General features: G+C 37.6%; 1 protein-coding gene across 2 annotated transcripts in view; it reads right to left on the reverse strand.

The window, feature by feature from the left end:
- Positions 1-19301, reverse strand: part of INO80 (INO80 complex ATPase subunit) — a 61818-nt gene that overhangs the window by 5174 nt on the left and 37343 nt on the right. For both annotated transcript variants that reach the window (XM_057365567.1, XM_057365576.1), the window contains exons 26-33: positions 15223-15448; positions 9889-10016; positions 7352-7446; positions 4558-4630; positions 2960-3118; positions 1636-1738; positions 976-1064; positions 38-193 (exon numbers count right to left, since the gene is read on the reverse strand). In XM_057365567.1, the coding sequence (XP_057221550.1) occupies positions 38-193; positions 976-1064; positions 1636-1738; positions 2960-3118; positions 4558-4630; positions 7352-7446; positions 9889-10016; positions 15223-15448 (1029 nt within the window). The remainder of the gene's footprint in view (positions 1-37; positions 194-975; positions 1065-1635; positions 1739-2959; positions 3119-4557; positions 4631-7351; positions 7447-9888; positions 10017-15222; positions 15449-19301) is intronic.

Here is a 19301-nt window from a genome sequence, read left to right on the forward strand (position 1 = left end):
GAAAGAGTATGTAGCTTAAAGCAGCACTGAGTCTTACCTCACTGAAAGGACTGGGCATGGCAGAATCTACACTAATGAARGAGTCATCCCCATCAGCAGACAGGTTGGAGTTATCAGCTGAGGGAACAAATGGGATCACAAGGTTYGTGCTCTCTTTCTTTCTCTTCCCATCTAATTCATCTTCCTTCTTTTTCTGAAATAAATAAAATAATCCCAGGAATGAAAAAGGCAATAAAACAGAAGAATGGGAACAAGCAACCCAAAATCTCAAGATCTAGTGCAGTATTTTAACTCAAGGAGTGGCACATGCAGAATTTCCCAAAACAAGTTTCTGAAGGATACAGTAACAGATTCTTTAAATGCTCCTTCTTTATATTTAAGCAGGATTTTGTTTTTCTTTATAAAATAGCTGGAATGATGGAGTATCACTCTTACAAAATTACTCTGATTTCTAGTACCTTTTGGAGTGAGCTTGAAATTCTTTACCATTACACAAAATTCCAATTAATTAATGCAAAGCCTCCCTGTCTCAAAAACTCAGAATTTTCATAAACTGGTTTTAATGATGCTTTTTAAAGAAACTGATCTTCTCTAGTTCCACAGAAGCTTCATTGCTATATGGGTTTTATACATGTTTGGTGCTTCCTTTACATTCCCCTTTTGACCTTACAGAACAAAATCTTAATAAAGTCACCAATTTAATGACCAATTGATGGTCAGTGTTGTTTGGATAGAAAGTAYTTCCTTATTTTTGAAGTTGCTAATGATTAAAACTCATGTAACTATGCATTACTTATTTTGTAACACCCCTTTTCTGTGTAAAGAACTGCCACAGACTGACTTYGATGGGCAAAGGCAAGGAGGATTACTCATTAACACTGCCTTGGCATAAAATGTTTCCACATCCCATAATAGTAATCCTGAAGCTCTTCTGGCTCTATCACTGACACAGGCAACCTCTATGTGTCAAAGTACCTTCTCAGCATATTTTTCCCTTTTACGTTTACGCTCCTTCACACGATTTGTTTCTTCTTGCTGTCGCTTCTCTTCTTGACGCTGACGCACTGTTGGAAAAGAAATACAAAGCTGTCACCACTGGAAAGATGTTTCACATTCTTTTATGAATCTTACAAGAAGTTCTAGTTCTAACAGAACTGGGAAGAAAAGGCAGTTGTATTGAAACTAAAACACATGGAAAACACTACTGCACTAAAACAATTTGTTTCCAAAGTACTAAAAAATCTTACAGTGAAACTCTCCTTTCAAGCAACATAAAMGTGTATGCCTCTAAAACAACTTCAAAAGTACAATGAAATAAAGCATTTTTATTAATACTGTTCTTGTCATGACCTACATAATTCTTGTCAAAGCTCTGTCATTCAGAAACAATGTAATGATCCTGAATGYGTGCCAATAAAAACTTTATCACATCATCATGTCTCATTTTGCACAACTTCATTCAGCTCAGCAGTGATATCAAACCAGCTTGTACTAACAAGAGTTGGCAATACAAAAAGAGACAGGAAACAGAAGTTGTTATCAGCAATACATGTGTTTGTAGAGATAAAAAACACAGATTTCATAAGGTAATGAAGTGGAAAACGGGGGAATTGCTGAAACACCAATTTCACATACATTTCTTTTCTAGTTCCTCATCATCCAGCAGAAGGCTGACCACCTCTTTTGGCTTCAAGGTGTCAGGTTTGAAATTGCCACCTGAAATTACCATTCGTTGAATCTAGAAGGAAAAAAACAAATTAAGAAAAGAAAACATTAGTCAAAGCAGTCATGAAGCATTTCTCATTACCCATCACTGAAAGCCAGCTGCAAAAATCAGGCAAGTACATGTCTCTAAGTCAGACTTGATTCAATTTCTCTATCATACCAAARTTAGCAGCAAAATTTCAGGGAAGGTTTATTATTAAGAGCATAAAATATGAGAAGCAACTGAGATAGAAAGCAGAAAATTACCTTCCCTTATGCAAAGCTGCACTTCTTCTGAAGCAGCATGCAATAAACTATAAATTATAATACTATTACACTGCTGAACAAAACAAAAATACAAAACTAGCCCTGTCAAGTATAATCTACCCACTCAAATTTTCAAGTYAACTGCACMGAGGATCATGCAGATCACATACTTAAAGGYTGCAACATTTTTAGTCTCCTTGACTGAAAACTCTATCCCCACAGCGAGTCAGTGTTGTAGTTTAACCAATTCACTCAGCTTCTATTACTATAACTATATTTAAAAAACCTCAACTACTAAGAAGAGCTGTAACTTAGCAGAGAGAACAAGTTTTAACATAAGGCAATTTCAATGTCTTGGATCACCGACAGAAGACTACTTAATTTTCAGGCTAATTTCAGGTAACTCTGGTGCAGTATCTCATAAAAATAGTTTCAACCAGGGAATGTGAATGTATCCAGTTGCTGCAACATCATGTGCAGCATCCAAATAAGACAAAAGCTAAAAGTACACAAAACATACGAATGTTGTATATAGTGTACCTACTGCTACTGAAAAAAGTGAATCTCCATAGTTTTTTTCTTGCCAATAAGGTGTCATGAGGTTTAAAGTTCCTGGTACGCTTACTGCTTGATTCTGCAGGACACTGAGCTTTTCTGGCAACCCTCACACCTCAAATAATTTCCACTTGATTACCTTCCAAATGTCTTTTTAAAAAATCAGCTGTTGGGTAACATGAGRGGAATCTGACACAGCAAAGACAAAAGCCCTAGTCTTAAAGAAGCCTGAGTAGTTTCACTGCAACATAAGAAATAGATTTCATGAAGTCATACTGTAAATAATTAGCTTCTTTCCAGTTCATATAATGCAACTGGACTGCTGCTGTGTTAGAGACATTACACAAAGACACTTCCTTTTGCCTTCTCTTCTGTCTCCCTGGAGATACTTTTTCTATTTCTCACGCTGATACACGCTTTATGCTCTCCCTACCTCACTCTTTTCCTTTGCCCTCTGCAGGATGCGCTCCTCAATGGTGCCTTTACAGATCAAGCGGTACACGGTGACTTGTTTGGTCTGCCCCAGCCTGTGGGCCCGGTCCATGGCTTGCTGGTCTACTGTTGGGTTCCAGTCACTGTCATAGAAAATGACCTGCAAGGGAACACCAGAAAGGGTGAAATAAAAACACATGTTTAGAGCACCTGGTSATTAAATAAACAAAAATCCAATATACTGAGAACAAGAAAAGTTCAATCATGTTTCACAGAATTACAGCCCCGCTGCAGGCTGTGTTAAACAAGCCTTGCCCAGTCCTGTGAGGTCTCTTCCATTGCATTTCAGGTGAATTAAAACTAACTGACACTATGAATGCTTCAACTTCCACAGAACATCTTTAATATCTTCTTAAATAAACCTCCTTTGGAGGCACAAAATTCTTAAGTTTATCAGCACATTACATCACTGTCATGCAATTAATTATAGACTAACCACATCATGGACGCATTTTAGTGTTACTTACCATCATATTAGAATTTCATGCAAAAGGTAATACTCAAATTTTTATCAGAACCTAGATAAAGTCTAACATTTTTGTATTTTGACTATAAAAAATTGAAATGTCACATTGCATTCATATTTCACCACCATTCTAATAGTACTTTCAGTACAATAAACATAAAAACCACAAGGATTTAAAAAAACTTGACAGCAAAATATTAAAAAAGTTACACAGAAAAACAAAGACCTAAAAATGCTCATGCAAAGAGTCTGCCTAAGCTTCCATCTGTTTATTTCTTCTTTACAACTCTGAAAATCCAAGAGATATTTGTTTCTTCTGATTTCTTATGACTGATAGCAAGATAATTTTTTTTTTTAATTAGTGATTTTTTTATTGATTCAGAGATCTTTGGGGCTTGCGTGGCTGGGGACTWGAGGTCAAATCTGCATGCACACCAGGTGTGGGTTAGAAGCACAAGAATAGCTGTTAATAAAAAGATGAATGGTTCATCAGTATTCCCTCCCTAGTGATTAGTGGCAGCTGCTCCAGAGTGCAAATCCTTGCAATTCACCTAAATCGGTTTGTTTTTACACCTCAGGGGAAAAAAATTATCCTCCCTGAGTAACTGATACTCAAATACAAATGGCTTCCTACTTTCACAGGCATGGTTTCATTCTTCTGGGCACAGAAAAAAAAGGGTAAGTGATAATTATTCCAGTGGTTCCTTTGCAACTAAACCTTAAGAGCAGAGGGTCATTCACACAGTGAATGCTGTTTCATGCAAGTGTCATTTGAACCTGTAGATCCCTTCAGTAATCCAGCTCCTTTCTCTGGATTCTGGTACTGAAGKATGCGGGGAGAAAGAAGAAATTTCCAACTGTAACCAAAAACTGTCTACCAAAATGTCCAATATTCTACAACTTTATYATCAAGATAATATTATATTGTGAATAATAATGAAGTAAACACGGCTATTCAATTTCACAATGTGAATGGCAGTACTAAAAATAATGATCAGTATGGCCAAGAGAGTGCCAACCTTCACAGAGAAAGACTGATTTTCCCACATAAATTGTTACCAGATTTCACCTACCGTATCTGCAGCTGTAAGGTTAATGCCCAAGCCTCCAGCTCTTGTGCTTAACAGGAACACGAAAATATCATTCCTGTAGAGGAAACAGATTAAGTCTCCTTATTTTGTGCATGAACAAGGAATAACCACAGAAGCAATTTTTTGACCYATATGATCAGTGTTATATCTATTACTTGAACACTTCAGAAAGTTTTGTGCTGCTCATCCATAGTCAAGGAAAAAAAAACATATGACAGAGTGAAAGAAGTTAATCTACAAATAAGGGCTGTCTAAAAAGGTAAATATTCAATTCGCAATAGCAGTTTGCTAATCCGTATCAAAACAAACCAGGGCTTGTTTATCTTGCCCACATTGGAAAATAAGATCTCATTTGGACAAATAATGCATTGTTTCACAGAACTGACCCGCTATTAAAAAAAATCTTGCCTTAATGATGTTCAACTGATAAAAAAAAAAATGTCAAAACTGTGTAGATGCAGGTTTTGTTCTAAACTTGGTTCTTTGAACACCAAAACAAGAAGACAAGCGTAGATATAGCATGACCAAGTACTGATGAAAACTCAAGTGATAACAGCAAAATCAAAGTTTTTGCTAAGGTTGTGGACTCCACTAGTGTCTCTGGAGGGTCAGCAGTATTTAGAAGTGTTCAACACCTTATAGATTTGTGAACAGGCTGACACAAACAAAGCAGACAGCACACTAGTAAGGACCCCAAAGACACTGATAAATTGTCCTTCTCCAATTAAGAGAAGACAGTCTGGAATGCTACGTCCTTTTGTAGATATGGTTGTGCCACAACYTGGCAAATGTGAAACCAGTAAAGTACCAGTACCCATCCTTGCTGAATGAGCAGTGTGGGACATTTCCTTCCTGACTAACTATGTCCTTAAAAGTCCACTCATCAAATCTAAAGGATCCTTCTTGCCTATCCTATAGGAACTGTGGGTAGATTACTGACTATTACATGTATTCTAATACAACTCAACAAATGTAAACAAACTAAGGGGTTTGGAATCCATATCCTTGAAGGTCAAGTAAAACTAACTATATTCCCAGGACYTAAACTTCAAGTAACTGGCAGGACTGTATGATAAAAACCAGACTCTTAAAGAACCCATTTTGGTCCAAGGTAAGATAATTCTTCATCCCGAAAGAAACTGCCAAAAGACAACTAAAATAACTCTGAAAACTGTGAATCAGCACACACAGAAAAAGCATTAGAAACTCTAGAATTAGAAATTGAAAGTTTCTGACAGTCCAAAACCTAAGAGTACAAAAATTTCYCGAGATATGGACAGCTGAGAGGAACTAAAGCCAAGCTGTCAATCTTTCAGGTATTGCAGGTAAATCTCAAGACTTTATCTTGCAGGTAAAAAGCCAAAGGAGTCAACAGGTGCCTGTTTGCACTGAAGGTAAGCATTGGCCAGGTAATCTTTGCCCTTCTAATAATAGTGGGATGTATATATAGACAGTCACCTAAACATCCAGCTGTGAAATGCTTCTGGATATGCCATATGGGAAGGAAAGTGGACAGAGCCACAGACGACGAGAACAAATTATCATCTCATAGCTATATATTTTCAGCACCTTGCAAGGATAACCTGCAGAATAGTTTAGTCTTGTCATGCTTTTTTTCCTGCAAAAAATTCTCATAAGCAAATAATATATAAGAGGAAYTTCTCTAACATTTTAATAGGAATTCTTGTTTAGACTGGCTGACCTATATTTCAAAGCGATTTCCTGCTGAAATTACTATTTTTCTTCRTTAATAAAACAAATTCTGTTCATTAATAAAACTTTTATTTTTTCACTTCATTTGGKTAAAGGACCATACAGGAGGAAGTGTCAGTACTCCAGAAGGACATCATAACATGCAAGGAACTTGTTTCTGACACCTGGAAACAAGGTACTATATGGTCCTCTCACTTACTTCTGCACATGTTCAAGCTCACTAGGAGAATCGTCATTGCAACACAGTCCTTCAGGTCGGTCAGCCTCATGAACCAGTGACCTGAAAGGCCTTGACTCCTATCTTMAGCTACAAGACTTTGGGACCAACAACATATGGACTTTTCTCTAGCCTAGAATGCTGTTTTCACCCTGTAATAAACAACTATCTAYGAACCTAACTCCACAGAAATAGGAAAGTTACCTTCATAGTAGCTCACATCAACATACAGGAAGGATAACCTTACTATGAACTACTGTACCAAGCCATATCTCATGATTAAAAGGAAACCTAATAACCAYAAACTCAATCATGATAAATAATGTGCCCTGATGTGCTTCTAAAAATTGTGAGGATCCACTTTGGTTTRCTAAATGAAAAGAGTTACTCTACCTTTCTAACTAATCCTCATTTTATCTTTTGCAGATTAAAGGTTTCTTAGTAAAATATGGTTATATGGTTTGTTTTGCAGAAAACTAGGTCACTTTCAATACTCTAGCATATGCAAGATTTTCAATCTCATCTTTACAGTATCAATTGTCAGAGCATWTAATAACCAATGGACATTTGCTGCCTTTCTACTGAGCTTCCTTCTAAGCAACAGCCTATTTGCATTGGTAAGAAGTACAAGACATGGCTACACTAACATTGCTTCCAACTCTTTCACAGATTCRTATCAACACCAGTGAGTACCAGTCAGCAAACCACCTAGAAACTGTTTCAGATAAATGAGGTCAATTTGATATAAGGAAAGGAAGTGCAAATTTCATTTATTTCCATTACATCTTACACCAGCTTTCTAGGAACACATATTTTAGCACAAATGCAGCTTGCAAAATACATTACCTGTTCTGAAAATCTGCTACCATGTCCCTTCGTTCAGAAATCTTTGAAGAGCCATCCAATCTCATGTAGGTATGTTTCCTATAAACCATGTATTCCTGCAAAGAACATACACAAAAACAATACAGTTGTTCTTGAAACTGTCAAATCTTGATTCATTAAAACAAACAAACAAACAAACAAACAAACCAAAACACAATGAAAACAGGATTACTAATTACAAGGTTCCCTAAACTTCATCAACAAATGTTTTGCAAGCAATACCTGATAATAACACAACTCAGAAATTTTTCATGCTCTAAGGCTCTCAGCATTTTTTCATACCTGTGGAACTATCAATAAAACCTGAATTACATACAAAGCTCAAATAACCAGTTTCTCTGGAAAGATACCCTGTGGAGTGCTTGAACAATGGTATCCTTGCTTGGCTGACAAGATGCAACACCTACTGGTTACATGTGTTAGGTTTAACCCTATTGGTGCATGAGTCTTTTTGAGATTGTGTGAGTGCAAATGAAGACAAAAAGGAACAGGTAGTGCTTTAGCAGCAGGAAYTATTGGATTCATCTTGCTCCAAGCCACAGTTCTCAGTAGACACAGAACTCATGCTGTGAGAAGACATGGCAGTGCCTGCACTCTAATGAACCTTCTGACAGTACCATCCCACGCTCTTCTGGGCTTCCACACTGATACTTTCTCAGTAAAATGTTTTTCCTTCATATTACTTCACAGATTAAATTGAGTACTCTTACGTTTTAATGTAACTTATTAACTTCTGGTAGAGTATAACCAAGACATTTTACTCCATGCAGAACATAATTTGACTCCCATCTGATGAATACAATTTGATTCCCACTGAAATCATGGGCAATTACTCTTACAGAAGAAAGCAATCCCATGGAGAAAAAGAAAAATCTTTAAAAGCATGAAATACGTATCAGTGTGAAATAACAATACAAAAATTGTAATTAATTCTCTTCTATTGAAAGAAAAACATATTCCTCATTGTATTTATATCTGCCATTTTACAATGGCAGAACTACACAGCAGCTCTTCAGCTGAAGCTACATCAAACAAACAATGTTTTATAATTTTGTAAACAATGTGCTTTGTGCTCTCTGCCCTGCATTGATTAACTTAGTGTAATATAGTCCAAATACTGTTAAAAAAGACATYGTATGTTTTTTCATATTCAAGTAGGCAGATGGGATATATTTTAACACATCAGGAGAAAAATAAGAATCTACAGATACACAACTTTTGCAAGGATTTTCTTACTAATAGAGTCCTCACTTGCTTTTTAGCTTGTTTAACTTCAGCTTCTGTTACTTGGGTGGGGAAAAAGAAAAGCAAAGAACTTCGTAGGTGGCTTATTTGGGTAATAAAACACAAGTGAAGTTGAACATTCAGGAGGTGGAATAGCAAAACAGTGTGCTCACAAGCCTTTAAAATGGAATGCTAAGAGAAAAGACAGAAGCACTAAACACTCAGCTTTATGAGCTTCATGGTGTAATGCAGGGCATCAACAAACCTACACCATGTCCAATGTTTGCCAAAAGAAGAGGCATACAGAGCAACGCTGGGCAAAGTGCCAAAATACAGAATTGCAACCATGCAAGTTCTGTTTTTCCTCACAGTAGCAAAAACAAAATTCAGCTTGTGATTTGTTATTGAACTATTAACTGCTGACCTTAAAGTACACTCCTGTTCATACAGAACTCATGACTTAGACAGCTATTGATTCAGGCTTCTCAATTTTTCTYTTCCATTCATTGTGGAGAAAGACAGTATCCTAGCTCTTTGATGGCATGGCTGCTCATCAAATAATCATTTTAGTTTTTTTTCTTCAGAGGCAGACTGCCTGTATTTAAATTTTGAGTAATGACTTCATTCCTAATTTCTTTCCTATCCCATATGTTAGAGAACCCCTTAATGTTTACCAGACTTCTGCAGAGGAGTAAGATGTTAAAGGGAAACAGTAAAAGTCTGTGAAATTATAAACAATATAAACACTGTAAAATTTACTACTGTTGTCYTTCTTCCTTCCAATAAAAGGGTATGTAGGCACCAAATGAAGCAGTTCAAAACCAGTGAAAGAGGATAATTAGGCCATGTATCCCCTTGCCACAGGGCAGTGCAAATGACAACACCTAATAGGGYGTCAAGAGGCAAATGAACAATTTCATGGAAGAAGAATCCCTGTTGGACTACTGAGTCTACAGGAAGCACATTTGGCTCAGAAAGCCCTTGAACTGGAAACTGCTAGAAACTGAATGACTAACTGTGCAGTATCACTATTCTTGTCCATTTTCCCCATACCATCTGCTGTTATACACTGGTATCACTAGAACACCAGGTCAGACCTTAGGTCTAACTTTGTATGGCAGTTCTTATATTCTCATATTCATGCATTTACTGGGTATTCTCTGGTATAGGAATTTCATATCAGGTTTGCTGCATCCAAATTATATTACTTTCTTCGAAACAGTGTTGCTAAATTTCCATATTCATAATTTGTCTGTCAGCTATAGCTCTCCTACCTCTAGTAAGTCAATCATCCGCGTCATCTGGGAGTAAATGAGAACTCTGTGTCCTTGAGATTTCAGCCGTGTCAACAGAAGATCAAGAGCATGAAGTTTTCCACTGTCAGTGATCAGACTCTCTTTGTCTAAAAAGAAATAGAAGAAAAACAGGAAACTAATAAAGCAAACCCAGACACAAACAACAAGTTAACTTTTAAGTTTTCCTAGCACCTCACTGCATTATAATCCCTGAAATAATGARGTATGATGGAAGAAACTGCAACATCCCTTCTGGCTGATACTTAAAATCACAATGTAAACCAAAAACTTTTGTTTCCTGGGACAGGAGCATATGAATATATATCCACCTGGCAAAATCCCATCATAGATTGATCTTCTCTCAAGCATGGACCCAATCTTTTTCTGGACAGCCGTATCCCTCATTTAAGGTTGTATTCTGACCAGATCAACCAGATCTTGACACTTGAAGAAATATTTTCCACTTCACACGTGAAAATGCTGTCCTTTGTATATTTGCTGCTACCTGCTGCTGAGCCTTAGACTTACCCTCTGCAGATCAAACCCCTCATCAACATAGAAAGTGAAGAACAGTTCTCTAGGTCACTGTAAAACAACAATCCCCTCACAGCACTGCCTTATTCTTCCCTGCCCTCTCCTTTTTTTTCTTTTGTTTTGTTTAAGAAATGTTTCCAGATGGCAATCTTTTCAGTCACTTCAGATTTTATACTTCATGTCCTCTCTGTTTCAGCGCTGCTCATGAAGTATTTTTCAGGAAGGAGATCTTCCTGTTTGTACATTCTGTACATAAACTTCAGTAAACAATACATTACTGTTGAAAGAGGATGAAGAGAAATTTTCTTCCAAAAAATTATCTGCTGGAAAGGCCATTGATGRTTCTCTATTCTTTTGGATGTCTGAACTTAGGTTTACAGCCAAAACGGAAAGCTGGCAACTGCAGATGGTGCAGCCTAACAGAGAACCCAAGTATTTTCAACATGTCTAGCAGGTAATGTTCTCTAATGTCTAGCAGGTAACACTTTTGCACACTTCCTGCTTCATAGAATGAATTAACTCATGGGCTGAAGAAAATCCAGCTTCTTGTAAAGCAGTTAACTGTCTTGCCCAATATCCCAATTAAAACAGTTATATGGAGAAATTAATTCTATCATCTGACCACCATACATTTTAATATAGCCAAAACCAGGTTCATACTAGTGTGGAAGAGAGAAGGACAGCTCACACAACAGCCCACCTGAACAGATCTTACAAGCACAACAGGCAACACAGTCCATGAGTACCCAAGTGATGTGGTAGGTGTGCAGTGATGTAGCACAGAGTAGCATGTGATTCCTGCAAGTACAACTATGGGCGTGCTGAGAAGAGCAGGAATGCATCTGTTCTCTTTCAAAAATATCCTCTTAAATATAAAAAAGGGACTTGATGCTGGAGTTASTGGGATCTACATTATAACATCAGAAGATGCAACCAACAGTCTTCCTTTCTGAAATTCAAAAATTTGTGAGTTTCCATATTTAAAATTATTAGCTATTCCACTTGCTTTACAAATCAATGTTGTGAATGCTCTCTCCTTTGATAATTTGAAAGCCATGCACCTGCAATTCACTAGGTAAGAAYTCAAGAAAAGCCAAGTCTGCTCTCTCTTGGTTGTCTGCCGATCTAGTCACTATTTTTCTCCCTTTTGCTCTTTCTTTTGTCAGTGATGATCCTGCTTTGCCAGGAGCAAGTACCACACCATTGCTTGAACTGGTAGCAGCTACCTTAGGGAATCCATTAACTGGAGAGCCAAGCCAAGAAAATACTGCAAGGAAAACTCAAGGCCATGCATCAGGCTGGCATTTGTCCTAAGTGCAATATAATGAGTAATGATGCRCTCATCTCTAGAACAGAATTCAATCTCAATTACATATAAATCAATAAGGCTTCCTGCATTCTACTAAGGAAAAGCAAATATTGAACTTAGGCAATTAAGCAAAATGACTTAACAGTTATTTGGTTTCAAAATACACCTACAGAAGCCAAAACCTCTGCACAACAGCAGTGTTTACTCTTTATACAAAATGTTGTTATCTCCTTCAATTATSCATACAACCATGACATATTCTGCTTTTACTCTAATTGGTCAGCTTGCTGTTTCAGAATGAATTAAATTGAATGAARCTACATGAAAAGTCCAGATATAAGTGACAAACTAACTTGATTATTAACCAAAAGCCGTCTGACTGGAAGAAAACTCAGGGAACCAACACGGTCTGTTCAAAAGGCAGTCCTGACAGAATCAGATTAACTATTAGCAAGTTTCCAAAAGCAAAATGCTACTGTTTTTCTCACAAAGGCATGAATAGGTAAAATTAAGCTTTGCTAACTGGAAATGATGCGTGTCCTTTGCTGMTGGCTCCTGAGGTCTCCATTGTGTAAGCTACTATTTTTAAATAGCAATGAAATGCAAATTATAAGTAAAGAATTTATTTCCGGATGGTCTGAAAAGTTAGCAACTCGTTAACAGTTCATAAGTCATTCAATATCTCAGCAGCAGAGCAGACTGCACTGATGAGAAAGTATTTTTGGGGTTTTTTTAGGAGAGCACAACAGTACTACCAAAAAAGATTTATCATCGCTGGAGGAGAAAATCATTTGTCCTTAACCTGGCACCTCCTTTAAGCAGGCTATCCTGATGCCMTTGTGTTTTCCAAGCTCAAGTATTTTTCCATGCTGAAAGCCTGCCACCTAGTGCTTGAYAGGGCAAATTTTGGAAAGTGGTAACAGAAAACGTACATTATCTTAAGAAAACACCACAATTACTCAAAAGAGGAAAAGAACTGTCTTCCACTTCTAGTTTCCCTCACTTCAATTTCAATCTTTTTTTTTACCTAGGGCAAGGAAAAGATAATCTACTACTTTTTAAAATGGGATTTCCAAAATCTGCAATTCTATTTTTTTTTTAAATTTTAATGATCAGCAACAACTTCCAAAGAAAAATTCTTTGGATTATTTTTGTTTAAAAGGAACTTTTAAAATCTTAAGTCAGTCAGGAGATAGAGGTCCTGTATTGTACTGTCAAAGAGCTTTCCCCAGAAAACAATTTTTGGGTTCTTCAGTACTGTATGAAATAAASAAGAAAAAGGAACCAGACCTTTCAGTCTGAAAAAAACGAAACCCAACTGCCACCAGCCATGCAAGGATATGGACATAATTTATCTACAAGGGGATACAGTGGGCCTGGGAAGAATAGTTACAAATGATTATGACTCAGAATAACCCTGGTCAGGAGCTCTGGCTGATGACTGTAGCTGGTCTCAGTRCTCTCTGCAGAATGAGAAAATGTGCCTCTGGACATGCAAAAAGCAGAGGAAAGAGAGATAAAGCCTGGGTTCCAGTTGACACCCCTGGTTCCCCTCCTGACGGCACAATGGGGTCAGCGAGGAGCTAGCTGGCTCTCACAGTAAACAGCCAGTGAGGCCGGTGCTTTTTATCGATACTAAAAGGACTCAGACACTTCCTGCCATTTAATCCAGGACCATTTTTCTTTCAAAGAACAGGAAAAGCCTCAAGAGATTCCCACAGTGATCACAGCTGAGCTTGCTGCCAGGGTACTGGGAACGCTGAGTCTGAGAGAGGATAGATCAGGGTGTAGGAGAGAGAGGTGTCCCCATTTTCTTCTTGTCACCTATTTGCCACAGACCTTCACAGCTACCATTCCATTTGACACTTGCCAGACTTTAGCTTTGCAATAGGCTCCCTCAGCWCATCATTCACTTTCTGTAAAGCCCTATGTCTGTTTCTGCCCCTATGAACACAGCTGTCTCCTGCTGTGGTGTGTACCCTCTCCTCTTAGAGTAAGTTTATGTTTGAATGCTACTTTCCACTTAATTAAAACACAGCTGTACAAAACTACTATTTTATCCCACTTCTAGCTTCAACATTTCTTAAATTAAGCCAGCTTTACACAACACATTCATATCAACCTCCTTCTCAACCAAATTCTGTTGTGCTTTGACAACAATTTGCCAAACCTTGCACCTATTCTCTCACTCCTGCAAGCTTTTTGTACCTCATTTTATTCCTCTAAAATTTTTTGCTGATAACTAAGTCACCAGCTAAAAATGAAAGTATTTTCAAGAGAATGCAGCTCTGCCTCTTTCTGCATCAGCAACTTTTCTGCATTTCTCCATCCATGCCTTCTACTTTAACTTATCCCTTCAATACTTCTCTGCTACAGAGATTCATTTCCTTTTTCCAAGTAACTGGCAAACAATTAAAAGAGTATATGAAGAAACTATAAAATCATCAACTATCACTGAGTATGAATCCAGTGCAAGCTCATGAAAAATGGTTTCTCTATTACATAGGTACAAACGTGCATCTGCTTCAAATTACTGCAAACGATTATGAGGTACCTTCTTGAACTGGACCGTAGCAAGCAAAAGGCCATTTTCCTTTTACTGTACTAACTTCCCCTGCCAAACATCCTTGACCCAAAAGGGTCTGGGAATAACTTTGCATCTGGCAGTGTAAGCTGTTTTTCCTCTTGGCTATCTATCAGATCTCTAGTACTTTCTGCAGAATTCTGCTTGCTGCTCAGGACCATCTTCCGACAGSTAGAGAACGTCTGGCCCATGAAAGTCTGTAGTATTGGCAATCAAACCCTGTGAGATCTTGGATTACTTTAGTCTCTAATTCTAAGAAMAAAATTAAATATGTTTACTTTACTGGTACACTGGAACCCTTTTCACACTTTAGGAGGAAATATGAGTAAGTCTTCTTCATTTTAACTGAAATCCAGTAAATCCCTCATGCCTTATTTTCCAGGCAAATTTCCTCTGAACTTCGTCCTCACATCCATCCTTCACTTGGTAGATTGCTACAAGTAATTTTATTCTTTTCACCAGGCAGACCAATAAAAGATCTCTTACGACAGTATGAAGTTCTTCCAACACACTAGGAGGCAAGTACGAGTCTAACTTTTCATGCAGTCTTCCTATTTCCAGCCTCAAAATAGTATTTGGTTGTGAGTGCAGATTGTACTCTAGTAAGCTGGCCTATCTCTTTWCCGTAATTTGGAGGGCTGACATGAAAAGAGGTTTGTAAGCATCAGAAAAACCTGTATTAGACTTTTTCAGTATCCATCAAAGATTTACTTCAAACAGAGGATCCAAATATTTTAAGATACCAGGGTTAACTTTCACACAGAAGGTAAAACAAAGACAACCACCCCCAACCCCTCAAAAAGCCCATAACCAAGCATAAATTACCACCATATAACAGAYCTCCTTATTTATCTCATCTCTGCACTGCTACAGCCTCCAAACTTACCTGGTATCCTGATGAAAGACCAACCATTCTGAGGCCTGATCCCTAAGAGCCCTCCTGGATGCTCTGGGAAGAACTGGGAGCACTGCTTCAGCCAGTCAGCAGCTAGCTCAGGGGATCCATGGAGTACACACTGCTTTGCTTCCAGACTTCCTCCTTCCCTTAGTGCCCTGCGCTCRTATTCTGCACTTCGGTCATTGCAGTAGAACTCCAGTGGCACAGCTGTTACCTACAAGTCAAATAAGAATAACGATAATGAACATTCTGATTCAGATTTCACCTTGTCTCCAAATCCCCAGTTCAGGTGCCTTACCACAGGATTTTGAAAATCAAATCATTATGAAATGTAGAAACAAAAAACAATCTTTGGTTAGGCTTAAACCAAGCAAAGATGCAACATCTCTCCACACCACAAAAAAACACCATATGAACGAGCAGGCAAAGAAAACCTGCCTTTTGATAGACTATGCCTTGTGCCAAATGCTACACAATCAACAGAAAAGCTAGAAGAGTAATACCCTTGCTGTACCTTTCCTTTYGCCAAGATTTCTTTTATTTGTTTTAGTTTTGCCCTCCACAATCTAGTATTTATCTCATTAGCAGAAATGACACATACTGTCCTTAACAGAAATTCATGTGATAATTCAAATTTAAGAGATTCATAAATTAGAAAGGGGAAAAAGAAAAGGAACAGAAAACCAGCCCTGTCTGTTTTGGAGCAGCATATTTCTTGGGCTTTACAGCTACTTTGAATGGAAATGGGCCACAGAAACAGTGTTCTTTCTCTTGTGGCATTCYATGAATCCTGTGCCCTATTACCTGTTTCAGTATATACAACCCAGCTGGACAGACCAATGTTGAAAACACAGGAAGAGTGATTTCATGCCATGTGAGCTATTCTGGAATGGCTCCATCAGTTTAATTCCCCCTGTTCTACCCCATCCACCCAAATCTGTACAGAGTGGAAGGTGCAATGAGCCAAACAGCTGAATGCCATGGCTGTAAGGTGCTCAAGCAAACTCTGTTCCAGCAGACAAGGCTRTCCTTTGTACAATCCGCAGCCTTCTCTTATCATGGTAAAGGACAACAGTCAAACACAAAACTGAGCCATGGTACACACCAGGACAGACTGCTCTGCTGGATTTAACTTCAGATACTTCACCAAGAGTTAAATAGGATGACCCAAAATAAACATAATCACAACACTTTAACACAAATGTAAAGCAGAACAATTCACTGTCTAGCACAAGAATTAAAAAAAAAGGCAGATTACCAACTTCTATCTTTTTTGAATAGGTCTGTTTAGGGAAAACATTCTGGGGTTTAACAAAACCATTTATGACCAAGTTCACAAAAGAAAGCTAGCAGAAGCTTTTACATAATATCTAAAGAGTTCATAATGTCTTATAAACTTACAATGAAATGAAAATAAATTTCAGTATTAAGACAATTGACTTACAGTGCAGGCTAGTAACAGAGAAATTAGAAAATGCTGTGACAATTTCTTCATCAATATAAGAAGCAAACATATCACTACTTTAGAAGTCATTGCTTTTATTTCAGAAGTACAGTGAAAAGAAATTCTCTGTGTAATGTCATATAAATTAAAAACACTGTCATGAATCCTAACAGCATGCAAAATTACATTCCCTAAAGGACTATGAAAAACAATGTAACAAATTAAAATGAACATGAGAAAAATCAAGCTTGTGAAAGTTTTCACATTTAAAAAAGGCAGTGGTGCTGCATAGGAATAAAAAGTAYAAGAGCCTATAGGTTTTCACGGTGAACAGTAAGCAGTGGACTTTCTGCAGTATTGAGTAGGGATAGGAATYAGCCTAATAATGGGATATCTGAAACATTAAATGCAATAAAAGAAGCCATCTTTGTATTACAGATAAAAAGCTTCTATGTTTGAAGGGGATTTAAATGTTTGTTCCAACTTACTCTGGTGTGATGTAACAGCCACACATTAGGAATAACATATACAACATTGTATCATGCAAATGAAAATATTTTAACAGCTTAACTAAATAATAAGCAATAAATAGTTTCAATATCACCAGTTTAAAACACTGCACCTTAGAACTGTAAGGTAAAAAGAGCAACCCATATCTCAGGAACTGCCTGGTATCTCAGATGTTGGCTGTACCTGTCTGARTATTTGTAAGCTAACTCAAAGTAATAGGTGTTAAGCAAGGTTTCCTAGCTGAAACTGCAGTCCAGGCCAGTTTTATGGGAATTTCTCTCATAAGAATAAATTAATCTCATAGAGACTTCTCTTTAAAAGGGCCAAACAATTGTTTAAACAGATTAATGAGCACAGTTATAGTATATAACAAAAAAAACAACAAAAAMGCATASAAAGTATTTTAAATAATGGTGAAGTTTTTCAAGATGCCAAGAGCTATTTTTAAACCTATGTATGGGTCTTACACACAGCCACACAAAACRCTGCAAGGTAAAAGCCACTGTGYTAAGATTTTGAATACATTTCCACTACCTAAAAGGTACTTTTAAAGTTGCTGCTATCCTGCACTGCCACCTGCAGTCCAAGCACGTCTGACCTTTGTGAAAATACAAAATATTCAAAATGCAAGCATTTTTTCAACTTTTTTTTCCCCACAGGTTTTTGTGGTTTTATTCATAATAAAAGCTAGAGCAGTCCTTAGTACTAAACTCTCCTCAGTCAACACTATATTGTCAAACTGATTTTAAGAGTCATGGTTCAGAAACACATCAAAAATACAGYGATAGGGATGTATGAATGCATTTCCACCTTAAATTAAACAACTTAGTTTAGTTAGGGCAATTGCAAAATGCTTCCTGCAGTTATCTCCATGCAAAGTTAACCTTTCAGACATTGTGAGATGACCAAAATTACTTCATGCAGTATTCCAGTGTGTCAGAGATCTGTTGAAACCAAACCAAACAGTATTACCCAAAATTTAATTAATTAGCTTCCTAAAGACAATGAAAGACCCATCCTCCAAGTTAAGTTTTTCATGATTGAGACCTACCTGTCTGCACTCAGGAAAACTGCATAGGAAAAAGAAGACTGATCCTCTCCCACACCTGCTACATAAACACACGCTCCCCTATTTCTAGCATTTGCTCCATTAACTTCCCAAAATTCATCCCAGGTCAAACAAAAACACAAGGCTATAATTTCTGGGAACATATGTACTCTTTCTGGTCTTCTACACTCCTGCTAAAARCTTCTAACAAGCGTAAAATTAAGTCTTTGTACTCCCAGAAACAAAAAGCCATGTTTACACTTAATAATTTTTATACACCAGCCAAGCCAAAACAAATAACTTTTATTCACTAGAACAAATGTCAGATACGATTTCTTCTTGCCTTTCCCTTCATATGCAGCTTTCTAAGCCCCTCTCCACCCTTTCTGCTGTAGGGGAGCAACTCAGCATATTCTTCATCCATGACACAAATTTAKGTACAAAGAGTGACAAATCAAAGGAATCCGAAGGCAAAGTGGTTTTCACAATTTACTCTCAGAATAATCTCTTGTTCCCAAAYCAGGTAATACATTGTAACTGGGAGGTAACATGTGACTTTGAGCAGTTCAGCTGGATTCCKGGCCCCTAGAGCTGCTGACACAGATACATTCAGCTTGAGCAGCAGGTAGGTCATGAGCTGGCATTTGTAAGGTCCTGCTTGCCATGCAGGACCCTACGGATGCAAGCACGCTTCTCCAGATGCAAAAGTATAATTGCACATCATTTGCTAAGGCCTCCAGCAAYAACTTCAACAGTGAGTAAAGAATATAACATCTGGATTGTCTGGTAATAGAAGTGTATTTTGTMCAGCTTTGTTAAGATTCAACAACATGGAATACAATAGCCATAGACGTAGGAAGCTCTCTTGTGTCAGCTCAGGAAACTTYAGTTAAATTAATTGCAAAATTCATTTAATGGATGATGAACAACTCCAAGCAATAGCACTTTGTATCCAGAAGACCTAGAAAATGACAACTTGAGTAATCCCTATATAGTGCAATTTGGTGTCCTGGAGCACAAGAGGGAAAGCATTGCTTCCCAGCCCCTTTCTGCCATCAGCTGACC

This window comes from Malurus melanocephalus, unplaced genomic scaffold (assembly GCF_030028575.1).
Source record: "Malurus melanocephalus ecotype Western Australia unplaced genomic scaffold, MMel_1.1 scaffold_2, whole genome shotgun sequence".
NCBI lineage: Eukaryota > Metazoa > Chordata > Aves > Passeriformes > Maluridae > Malurus > Malurus melanocephalus.